This window comes from Nesoenas mayeri, assembly GCF_963082525.1.
Source record: "Nesoenas mayeri genome assembly, chromosome: 2".
Taxonomy (NCBI): Eukaryota; Metazoa; Chordata; class Aves; order Columbiformes; family Columbidae; genus Nesoenas; species Nesoenas mayeri.
This window is the reverse complement of record NC_137543.1, coordinates 114,099,947-114,112,022: the sequence shown is the minus strand read 5'-3', so window position 1 is coordinate 114,112,022 and position 12,076 is coordinate 114,099,947. Positions and strand designations below refer to the sequence as shown.

General features: G+C 44.7%; 1 protein-coding gene across 1 annotated transcript in view; it reads right to left on the bottom strand.

Moving 5' to 3' along the window:
• AOAH (acyloxyacyl hydrolase) overlaps nucleotides 1-12,076 on the bottom strand; it is a gene marked incomplete at its 3' end in the record, with an annotated part of 82,532 nt that overhangs the window by 46,338 nt on the left and 24,118 nt on the right. Inside the window, exon 6 of the mRNA XM_080338718.1 lies at nucleotides 5,682-5,741. Coding sequence (XP_080194844.1) covers nucleotides 5,682-5,741 — 60 coding nt within the window. The remainder of the gene's footprint in view (nucleotides 1-5,681; nucleotides 5,742-12,076) is intronic.

Below are 12,076 nucleotides of genomic sequence, written 5' to 3'. Positions count from 1 at the left end.
CTGAAGTGACCAAGCAACAAAGTGAGGATGAAAAAGAGTGGTAACCTGTGGAGGAGACCTACAGTGGAGGTGCAGCTGTAACACTGCACTTTCTGATAGATGACATGGAGAAATCAAAGGACAAAAAAAGGAGGAAACTTGGGGAGACAAGAAACCTGCAAAAGAACCCACCAATTGACTCTCTTCAGCTCTGTCCAACACAGGCAAATGACAACGCTGAAGTCACATCAGCTTGGAGGGGGCCATGAGGTGGAGGGGGTGTCAGTAGATTCAAAGGAGAAAGCAGAACACAGCTGCAAAAGAAGGGGATAGACACAGCCAAAAGCAACAGGGAGCGAGGCCTTTCCATGAGATGAAAGACCAACCTGGCCCCACTGCTGCGGCTCCAGTCACCCCATGCCCTTCCCCATCCATGTCCCTGTATTTAACCTTCCTGCCAGCCTGGCTGCTGCAAGGCTACGTCCTGCAGCCCGGCAGGGACGCAGACCCCCTTTTTACTCTGTGCATGTGCATATGCATGGATGGCCAGCCAGGCAGAGATTGAGGGGTGCACAAGTGGGATGCCAGCTTTTCTCAAAGAGCTTTGCAAACCTAGCCACACCTTCCTGGAAAGAGGAAAGAAACCACTTCCCCCACCTCCTCCATGTAGCAATAATCTCAGTGCTGCCTACAAAAAGCACTAGAGGCTCTTAAAGCTTTCCATCAGGCTAAGATTTGCAGGGTCTTAATTTGAGCTGCCAGCTTTTCACTTCAGCCTAAGTCACAGGATGCAAAGCCTTTGAAGTTAAGGCATCTGGAGCTGAAACTGTGCCAGAAAGACAAACTACAGGCCTGCAAGAAATAAATAAATAAAACATCCTTTCATTCTGCTCATAGGCTGCATTTGAAATCTGCCCTTTGTGGTAAGTAGAATAAAATCTTTCCTGCCCTTTTCTCAGCTAGTCATCTGAAGATTGTTGCTGACTGGATCTCTGTTAGTTTCAAAGGAAGACCATCCTGCAGTCCCAGAGACTGCCTAACTTGAGTGGGAGCGGTTGGCATGATGGTGCTCTGGAAGTGGCATGGGTGATGTCGAGTTGGACTCCCCAGACTACATATCCTCACAGCATGTGTGACAGTGCTATCTGAACATAATGCTTTGGCTCTGTCTGGAGATGTGCAGGAGAGCAGCTCACCTGCTCTTAGAAGGTGTCTTGGTCTACTCTTGAAAGGCAGAAAGGAGTACAGGGTTTTAAAAAAGGGATAACCTTTGCATATGCATGTATAAGCAGAGGAGTACAGGTGAGCAAGCACTACAGGACCCTTCCCAGCAGAGCCAGGCTATGATTGCAGTATGTGTTTTTTGGAGGAGACAGGTTATGAGTGGGTGGGCAGGAGACAGGTTCGTACTCCCCTCTGCCTTGCAATTCCCTGTTGGCTCCCTCTGTGGCTTCCCAGTTCTGCTGCTGGGTTGGGATTTGCAGGTACCACATAGTCATGACAGGATTGCGTGCATTGGGGCGGACTCTGGTTGAAGGCCTGTATCTAGTGGAGTGCCTCAGGGGTCAGTACTGGGGCTGGTATTCAACATATTCATCAATGATTTGGATGAGGGAATAGAGTGTACTATCAGCAAGTCTGCTGATGACACCAAGCTGGGAGGAGTGGCTGACACGCCAGCAGGCTGTGCTGCCATCCAGCGAGACCTGGACAGGCTGGAGAGTTGGGTGGGGAAAAATTTAATTAAATATAACAAGGGAAAGTGTAGAGTATCACATCTGGGTAGGAACAACCCCAGGTTCCAGTATAAGTTGGGGAACGACCTGTTAAAGAGCAATGTAGGGGAAAGGGACCTAGGGGTCCTGGTGGACAGCAGGATGACCATGAGCCAGCACTGTGCCCTTGTGGCCAGGAAGGCCAATGGCATTCTGGGGTGTATTAGAAGGGGGGTGGTTAGTAGGTCGAGAGAGGTTCTCCTCCTACTCTACTGTGCCCTGGTGAGACCGCACCTGGAATATTGTGTCCAGTTCTGGGCCCCTCAGTTCCAGAAGGACAGGGAACTGCTGGAGAGAGTCCAGCGCAGGGCAACAAAGATGATTAAGGGAGTGGAGCATCTCCCTTATGAGGAAAGGCTGAGGGAGCTGGGTCTCTTTAGCTCGGAGAAGAGGAGACTGAGGGGTGACCTTATTAATGTTTACAAATATAAAAAGGGTGAGTGTCACGAGGATGGAGCCAGGCTCTTCTCCGTGACAACCAATGATAGGACTAGGGGTAATGGGTTCAAACTGGAACACAAGAGGTTCCACTTAAATTTGAGAAGAAACTTCTTCACGGTGAGGGTGACAGAACACTGGAACAGGTTGCCCAGGGACGTTGTGGAGTCTCCTGCTCTGCAGACATTCAAAACCCATCTGGACACATTCCTGTGTAACCTCATCTGGGTGTTCCTGCTGTGGCAGGGGGATTGGACTGGATGATCTTTCATGGTCCCTTCCAATCCCTAACATTCTGTGATTCTGTGTGCTTGCTCTCATTAAATGCTACAGCCATGACTCTATTTGTCATTCTTTCACTGCTGTTGCTCAAAGATGCCTCTTAGTGCCTTCTCCACCCATTAGAAAAGTTAGCACTAGAAGTGCTCACAGTGATTGATAACACCAATATTTTATTAATTGCCTGTTAACATTCCCTAATGACATTTGCTTAATTATTTTAATTTGTTTTACAAAAAAAGAATAATAATGAGCCCTTAATGCTTGTTGGTGTTTGGTTTAAACCAGTCGCTCCCAGGTAGCTCACTACTCCCAAAGAATGGAGACATTTATTAGATTTTTTGGTGGTTGTAGCCACTTTCACTGTGTCTCTATATCTGGAAAAACACCTTTTATTTTTCCCAAATCCACAATGGTGCTAAGAAATGCCCAGTAAATACAACCGCCCTGGAAGCCAGACAGACTTACTATTCTCATTACTCATAGTCATAATCCTGCATGTTTTTTATGCACAGTCACACACAGCTGCCAAGCAAAGATGGGAACAGATAACTTACATGAACCTCTTCACATGTTTTTCCCCAAATACATAATGGGGCAAAAGCAAGTAAAATATCAGATATGGTAAGAATAAGAAGATACAATTTGATGGTTTTGTCCAGTATAAGCCAAAGCATGTCAGGTGAATGTTTTCGTTTTGCACTGGTGTGGATGCAGAGATGTCCTACACCACAGACAGGGCATTTCTGGATCCTCACCCACACAACCCTCTCCCCAAGCAGCAAGAGCACCTTAATTTCTCTGGCCCTTGCTCACTGACGTGTATGTGCTTAGGCAGGTGAACATGATTTAGCAGCATTCAGTTTCTGCTGATGATTTTCCTACTATTTCATCACAATGCTGCTCTGGGATATGGGGCTTATGCAGGTGTAATACATGCTGTGCTCTCTCCTGGAGATTTTCCATTGTTTTTCTGGATTTGAAATGAAATTCACCACAACTCAGCTGAAGGGGACGTTGTAAGAGACAGCAATGCCTCTAGAAATGTTGGTTTTAAATTTTCTAGCTTTAAAATAAGCTTCAGCAAGGGTCATTACAGAGAACGTGCTAGCAATAACTGCAGGAGGGGCCCAAACAACCACATGATGCCTGTTTTAATTTGATCTGACCTTGTATTGTGAGTTTAGAAATACACTGACTGAAGAAACCGAACTATAACCAGGGCCTTGCTGCTTCTAGCTGAGACACAGTCTGCTCCTTCCTCCTGCTGCTAAATAGGCAAGTAGGAGCAGGAAGAGGCCAAGGGCATCATGATAGAGAGAAACAGAGACATAGAGTCATCAGGGCATCAAGCAGCTTTGAGGATATGGGAGAGTAGAGACAAGCTGGAAGGAGACCCCATTGCACCCAAAGATTGATGAAAACCATGCCACCCTACTCAAGGCCTTTCAGTACTTAAAAGGAGCCTATAAGAAAGATGGGGACAGACTTTTTAGCAGGGCCTGTTGTGACAGGACAAGAGTTAATGGTCTATAACTAAAGGAGGCTAGACATGAGGAAGAAATATTTTACAATGAAAGTAGTAAAACACTGGCACAGGTTTCCCAGAGAGACACCCCATCCCTGGAGATGTTCAAGGCCAGGCTGGATGGGGCTCTGAGCAACCTGATCTTGTTGAAGATGTCCCTGCTCATTGCAAGGTAGTTGGACTAGATGACCTTTGAAGGTCCCCTCCAACCCAAACTATTCTATGATTCTATGAAAGGACATGGCATGCATGGACATCAGAGGCCAGATGATGCCAACCATAAAAGGGACACCGCCTGATATGCCAGGGGTAGAAGCACATGTGAGGGACCAAAGGAGCCCTGTGTCCTAGGAAGCAGAACCAGCATGCTAATCCTTCTTCATCCCCACACCTGCGCCTCTGGCTATCAGAGAGAACCTCCTTGACATAGAGCATCTTGCTGCAGGTGTTAACATGAGGACTTGCACCTGGGGAAAGGGGACTAGAAACTTCCTGTAATTTGAGCAGAAATCTCAGGCCATCGGTAGCACAGTGCTGAAGAGGAAGGAAGATGAATAAGATCCTGCTGGTTGCTGTTCTGCGGGAGCTGAGACCCGTCTCTCCAGCACATTGGTTATTTCCCTGGCTTGGCAATTTGGCAATTGCCCAAAGGCTAATTAGGCACCTCGATTTTCATTTATGTGAGTAGCATCACAGTGAGGATTCAGGAAGAAGCAATTTCAATAATTTCTTCACAAAGAGCAAAAAGATTAGCTCTGCATTAAGTGTCTGAGGACAACTGAAAGCAAACTCCATGGCTGAGCTGACTCATGTAAGTGAACCCAGCAGAATAAAAGCTGCTATTCCTTTCTCTGCTACCTTTTAAATATCCTCTATAAATCTGAAAACTGGTGGAGGTGGTAAGATTTTAAATCCCAGTTCTCAAGTTTAGAGGCAAAAGCAGCCTCTCAAATCAATAAGAACTAGGCAGAATTTTCGTTCAGGCCATTGCATGAGTTTCAGACAACCCGAAAGTGCAACCAGTCACTGTTCTGAGGCAGCAGCTCAGTTCCTGAGGCTCCCTCTTACATAAGGCTAAAAGGGCAAGACAGAGATGACAAAGGACAAGGAAGAAGCATAAAATGAGGAGAAGAAATAATAAACACTGCAAGAATTTTGAAAGAACTAAAGAAGGAAGCTTTTCTAGATGAAAAAGCACAGGGCAAATCTCAGTGGGAAATTCCTGCTTTTGTAAAAAAAATCTAAACAAAATCTATATCTGTTTCTGTCTTATTTTAAGGGTGGCTGCCCCATCAAAGGTGAGTTGGACTAGTACAACTGAGTGTCTCAGCACAGAGTTGCACTATGGAGCTCACAGATAATATCCTCAGCTACTGCATGAATTCTATTCACAGAATTTATGTCTTGGATGAATGTAGGCAGTTATGCCTACTCTACAAGCAGTCTGCATTTTTCATGAGTTTTTTTCTGCTCTCCCCATACTTTCATATTTCTTCTCTGCCATCTCCCTCTCCTTCTTCCTGGTGTCACCTGATAGAGCAGATCCTATACCAGGTAGGAGAGAGTCAGCATTCACTTCAGTGATGAACAGGTGTGTTCTCAATTGGACATAATAAACACGGACTCATTCCTGATAAAATGCAAGTACAGTGGAAAAAATCATAATGCCACTGATTTCTTACCAGATCCTTGGAAGTCTTCATCATCCTTTTTGCTTTCCTTATTGCAGTACTCAGCCCCACCTAGAAGAGCAAGAACAAAATTAAAAAAAAAAAACAGATCAGCATTACAGTGTTCTACCAATTTTCCTCCCCATTTTCTATCATTTAAAAAAAATATATATCAGTCACAGCACAAAAATGATGTATGAGTGCACAAACTCATCATCAGTTACTTTTTATTGGACTAACAATCAATTATCTGATCACTCGCTATGAAACTCCAGTTGCAAGAGTTCATTTATTTTGCTCCAGGGCATCATCTATCTCCTCAGGAAAAGTCCAGATTGGTTAAAAAGCTGGGATTCATATCCTGACTGCACTGCGTGAGCTGCAGAGGACAGACTTCTCTAGGGACTCCTGCTGAAGAACAACTCATCCCTTAGATGGTCAAAAGAGGGCTACGCATGTGATGCTGGTCTGACTTGCTGCAGAAGGGTACAGAGGAAACATTTGGTCTTGCATGAATAAGGGTTATTCTCAGCTGAGGTTCATCTCAGCAGGGGAACAGCTGCCACGTGGGAAGGTACAAAGCAGGGAATAGAATTTGGAAGAAAAGTTTCCTGCTTAGGATCTAGGAAGGTTAGAATTTATTATGGAAATACCTGCCCTGGAGGGCAAGTTCTCCTAGACAGTGGCAAGAGTGTTTTTCTGTTGGGTTCATGCAAATTTGTGTTGAAGAAGCATTTTTGGGACTCTTGCAAAATTAGGTACTTATACCTAAATAGAAAGGGAGAATGGGAGAATCATTGTAAGAAAAGACCTTGGAAAGGCATCCTTATCAAAGGAGAATGGCTTGGCCATCATAAGGCCATGGGTTACAGCTACTGGTGGTAGAATCATAGAATTGTTTTGGTTGGAAAAGACCCTTAAGATCATCAAGTCCAAGGGTTAACCTAGCACTGCCAAGAACACCTCTAGACCATGTCCCTGCGAACCTCATCTTCATGTCTTTTAAACACCTCCTGAGGATGGTGACTCAGACTTCATAATTCCCCAAATGCCTTCCCATTTATAAGCATGCTCCTCAAGGAGGAGAGGAAATTTTGTGCAAGGGGCATCAACTGTGCATGCGAGTGACAGCCAGGGACCAGCGCCTGGCAACAGGAGGATGGATGTGCCACAAGTAGTACAGCAGGGCTGCAGTTGAACACACAGTGATGGCCACTTGTCACAACTGGGAATTGCCCAGCACTCCTGAGGTCCTGCTCTGGAGGCTTCCTCCAGGCTCTTCCACCGCAGAAACCTCAACCCATACACTTTTTCTGCCTGCCTGGTCCACAGCCCTGGCTGAATGCTGAGGCTTGGGGAGTAAGCAGGAGCTGTTTCTGCACCATGCTGTTAAGTGCTTACTCTGGCCTTATGAAGTGTGGCCTATACCACAGTGCAGAAGGATCACACTGTCACGAGTGTTTTTCCTGTCACAAGGACTCTACCCAGTCATGGAGGTGAGGAGATGCCCCAGACATGTTCAAGCAGTCCAAAATATTTAACAACTGCTTAACAACTGTGATTAACAGCACTTTGTAAATTCAGCCACATCTTCCATAGGAAAAGAAGATCCCATAACTTCAATGAAAAAAAAAATCTAGTCCCAGAGGTCTGGGAGGGTGGTTTAAGTTTGTGCTATGGGTGTCCTGCTCATGAGACAGCCAGTTGTTGAGTGCCCCTGAGAAGAGCCCAGCTTGCAGACTTGTGTGCAAACGTCAGGCAAAAGCATTTAGTTTTGTCAGGATAATGCCAGCATGCTCCCTCCTGCTGCTCCCTTTTCACTTTTGGACAATATTCCTTTATCTCAATGATGATAATTGCCATATGGTGTCCTGCTTTTATTAGGGCCACCTTTGCAGTCATATCTGTGAGGCACTATCTGTGTGATGGCCTCTGTCCTTCCCCTCAGCATCCAGCATGAAGAAGGCTGAAAATATCACCCACTCACCCTCTTTGAGGAGAAATAACTTCTCTTGTTCTGTAGGCTTTGAGGATAGTTTAAAAAATAAAATAAAATAAAAAGAGACAAAAATCAATTACTTTCAAAAATGGAAGGGAAAATCTGGTATATCAGAAACATGCTAGCACTTTGTTTCTGATAAAAATGGTAAGTGAGGACAAATTGTTCTGTCTGATGATGACCTGTCATCAGTCTCTCCTACAGCTCAGCCTAAGGACATAACTGCTAGCTTTATACCAAACAGGTCTGAGGGCTCTGAGGTAAAGTTCAGTACAAGTTTATATTTATCTGGCTGGAGCTACAGGAACTCAACATGGGGGGAAAAACTATGCTTGGCCAAGTGGTAGTATTAAAGCATTTGGAAAAAAAGAAAATATCCCTCAAGTGATGGCACCTTACTGAACAGCGGACATGCCAGCTAGAATAGTAAAGCAGCATATATTTGCATTTAAAGCAACCATTACCAACATTTTTTTTACTAGGGGTAAAATTTAGCATGTCATTATAGTTGATTTAGGCAGTGATCAAAGCAAATTAATTAACTGTGGTATTCAAGGGTCAAAAATTTACAATGAATAATATAAAGGAATAAGGAAGAATAAGCAGCAAGGAACAGACTTCTAAGTTACTGGTTTTAAATATACATGTGACATTAATATATGTGTCACATTAATATATGTGTTTAATATATGCTTAATTCACTGTGTCTACTGGGTATGTCACAAACAGATGAGAGATGCTACGAAAGAACCTAGTTGGTTTCCTAATTTCTTCCCCCAGGGCAACTGTTGTCCCCAAAACCAAACATGCTTCTTGCATTTGCCTTAGTTACATTGTATGCAAACAGCTTCTGTCACTTCTGCTATAAAATAACTCGAGACTTGGATGAAGAAAATGGCTTAAAATTGAGTGTGATGCATGAAAAATTTCCAGGGAGGCAAATTCCATCAATCCCTTTTTGCTGGGCAGGAGAGGAGAAACCTTTCTTGCTCTCAGTAGCAGTGCATGAGAAGCACACACTTCAGCCAGCTACAGCAATATTGCACAGAGAAAGCAAAAAAACAAGGGAGGAAAGGCTGAATTGCCTCTGCAAGTAGAAAATGCTCTCTCTGAAATGAGATCTCCTCCCACTGCAGAAGTTACTTCAGCCAGGACTCCGGGGTGGGTTGTGGAGGACTGGAAGCTGAAACACTCACCCAAGAGAAAACACTGATGGTGTCATGGGTCACCTGTAATCCCTGGTTGACACCAACATGTCAAGCCTGCCCCACCAAGGGCCATACAGCCAATACAACCTCTCCCGCTGCAACTCAGCTAACAAGTAGCCTCCTCACTTGCCCATGGCATGACACCACCACCAAGAAAGGTCCCAGTCTTCAGCAGCTGATGGACGAACTTGTTGCCGCTACCCATAAGGTGTGCAGAGGTCTTGGGGAGCAGCAATGCCCCACACGCCAGAATCCATGCAGCCCCAGTGCCCAGTGTTACACAAAATATCCAATATCCTGGGGCTGGGGCAGTAGGGTCACTGATATTTCATTCACTGCTTGCTTTCAATGCTCTCCACAGAGCCTGTGTATACCCAGTAATTATTTTTTTTTGCAAACAGATCTATTTCTCATCATAAACAAATGCACAGACCAACTTTAATTATCTCTCATTTATCACCCTTGTTAGCCAGCTCTTTCCCAGGAGAGTAGATATTTACAAAACACTCGAGAAGTTTTCCATTCTAATTCGTTTTCTTCATCCTTATACCAGGAGTATACCTAGAAAGGTACCAAAATGCAGCAGAGCTTGTTAAACAGCACTGGCAAAACTGTGTTTTGTTCTACAACTCGCACCTTTCATGCTGCAGAGGCCAAGAGGGAATCTTTATGATTGCATGAGACAGCTCAACCAAACAATATGTGCTCTGGACACAAAATAGTGACCTTCCCTGCAAGCTCACATCTAAACCACGTGAAGCCTGACCTGGCTCTTTTTGCTCCCACAGCAATTAATCTCACTTCTGCTTATTTTACACCACTTGTTTCCTTTGGACTTGGACTCTGTGTGTTCTGGATGAAACATTTTGATTTACTTTTTCTAGCTTACCTCTCCAAAACACAGTCAGTATCCATGAGCAACGTTCCCTTGACCTCATACTTTTGTCTACCAGTCTCCCACCCCGAATGCCACTGTGCCTGTGGGTCACCAGAGACTTGTTTTCAGGGGACCTGCCTGGAGAAGCATCTGCATTGTTATAACACAGCTGCACACAGCACACTGCAAACCCCACACCACCCTATTTTCTTTGGGTTTATTTAATGGAAAGTTAGGCTTGTGTGGCTTGGTGTTTGGCTAGTTGGGTTTTTGGTTTGTTTGGTTTTGGCTTTGATTCTTATTGTAGTTGTTGTTTGGTTGGTTTGTTTTTTCATTTTATGCTCCGCCAATGAAGAGGAACAGAGGAAATTGTGAAAAACAAGTGAAAGAAGAACTAGTGCTCAAACTGTGCCTTCTGCTACTGCTTATCTATAGGTTGTTTCTTCAGGGCTTAGCTCTGACTGCAGCAGAAATAACTCACATTTCATTAGATTTTACCTGTTTCCAAAAAGAAAGACTGAACGGAGGGCATCTTCCTCCCCAAGACCTATCCTGCCTCCCAGATGCTTGCTTTACAGTCTGTGGTCACAAAAGAAGGAAATGGATCCCTGTCACAAGGTCTACCTTTGGGTGGCAACCTGCTTTTATCAGGAATGCAGAAGCATTCTCTCCTCGGAGTTTGGTTCTGCCTCACCTCCTGGGAAGCAGTTCACATTTTCACTGAAAGAGAGAGAGGAACAAGAGAAAATAGTGGGAGTATTTTTATTTTATGGAACCCCAAATGCTTGCTTTTTTCCAAGCCAGAATTGTTTGGCTCCTACTTTGTCAAAGAACAGGCTGGCAGCAGTAATGTCCATGAGGGATGTAGCTTTCGCTTTTCACAAAGTCAGTGAAAGACCTGATAGAGGGGACAAGTACCAGCACGAGTGCTTGTGGCAATGAAGCTTATTTTGGTAAGATAAGATGACATTAGCATAAATATGTATATTTTTGCTGACTTAAAATGACTCCCGGCAAAATCCTACTACTGGAGTTTAAGCTAAAGTCTGCAGCCACAAGGTCTCTGATAATCCAGAGCAGAAAACTGATGGGGAGCAGAAGAGGCACTCTGAAAGGCAGAAAGAAGAGCATAAGCTCCTTCCAACACAGACCATTTAAGATTGCCAGCAGCAGGACTTCAGTGCTGAAGTTGAGCCATTATTCTGGCCCCAGCAAAATCAATTAAAGTATTGCCATTTAACCAAACAGGCCAGCTGGCTTGAAACGATCTACTGACAAACTGAGAACAATGTCCCACAAACCTGCTTGCTCCCAGGGCCAGAAGGGGAGCTTGGTAGGTAGTGCCTATAGCCCCTCACGCTATTTCAACCCTTTTTACTCGCTAGAGGAATGTCCCTGCATCACGGGACCTGTTGCAGAAAATGCTCCACCATGTGAGCTGATAAACTTTTTTGACTAAAAAAAACATGCGATCATCCTAAAACAGGTAGTTTGGATACCTGTACCCACTGTCAGCATTTTGGAGTGGTGCTGCAGCAAATATGAGAGCATCTGCTGTCAATGTATCTTAAACCATAAGGCATATTACAGCAGCTTGAGATGTTGCCCAGTTTTCAGCTACCTATGGGAAGCCTGGACTTGTCATGAGCCATATTATTTTGCCTCCTGACTTGAAGGAACCCACAGTGTTGCTACTTTCATACTAATGACAGAGAGGAACATATTGCTGGGCAAGAAACATGCAGTGTAGATGTGCAGCCTACTCATGCACATCTACCCACAGTTCCAGCCCTGGCCCAGGCTCTGGTCCATGGGCCACTGATGGTAATTAGAGGTTCACAGGACCCCCATTATGAATGACATCTACTTGCACAGCCATGTCGGTACTCGAGGATCCACTCTTCCCCACCAGCATCAGGGGTCTCCTCCTGTCACTGTCCACCAGAGGGGTAGCCCACCTTGCCCAAGCCCCTGTGACGGAGTTGCCCTCGCCCAGGTTAGATGATCTCCTCCTCCAGCTCTGTGCTGAGAGCACTGTGCTCTGTGCAAATGAGCATCATTTTTTATTCATAATTAGAGTCAAGTCTCGTAGAACAATCACAGAGTGCTAATGGCTCCAAGTAGGTTGGTAAAAAATTAATTTGGGCTAATTTGTCAGGGACCAGGGAAGTATGTAATATAACACATGTATCATTTATTCAGCTTGCAGTGTCTCCTTTATGTAGATTCTTTGCAGGGCCTCTGAAGCAGGGGCTCTTCCTTCCTCAAGACACACAATCTTCACTGGAGCAACATCAAAGAAACAGAACAAAACAAACTACTG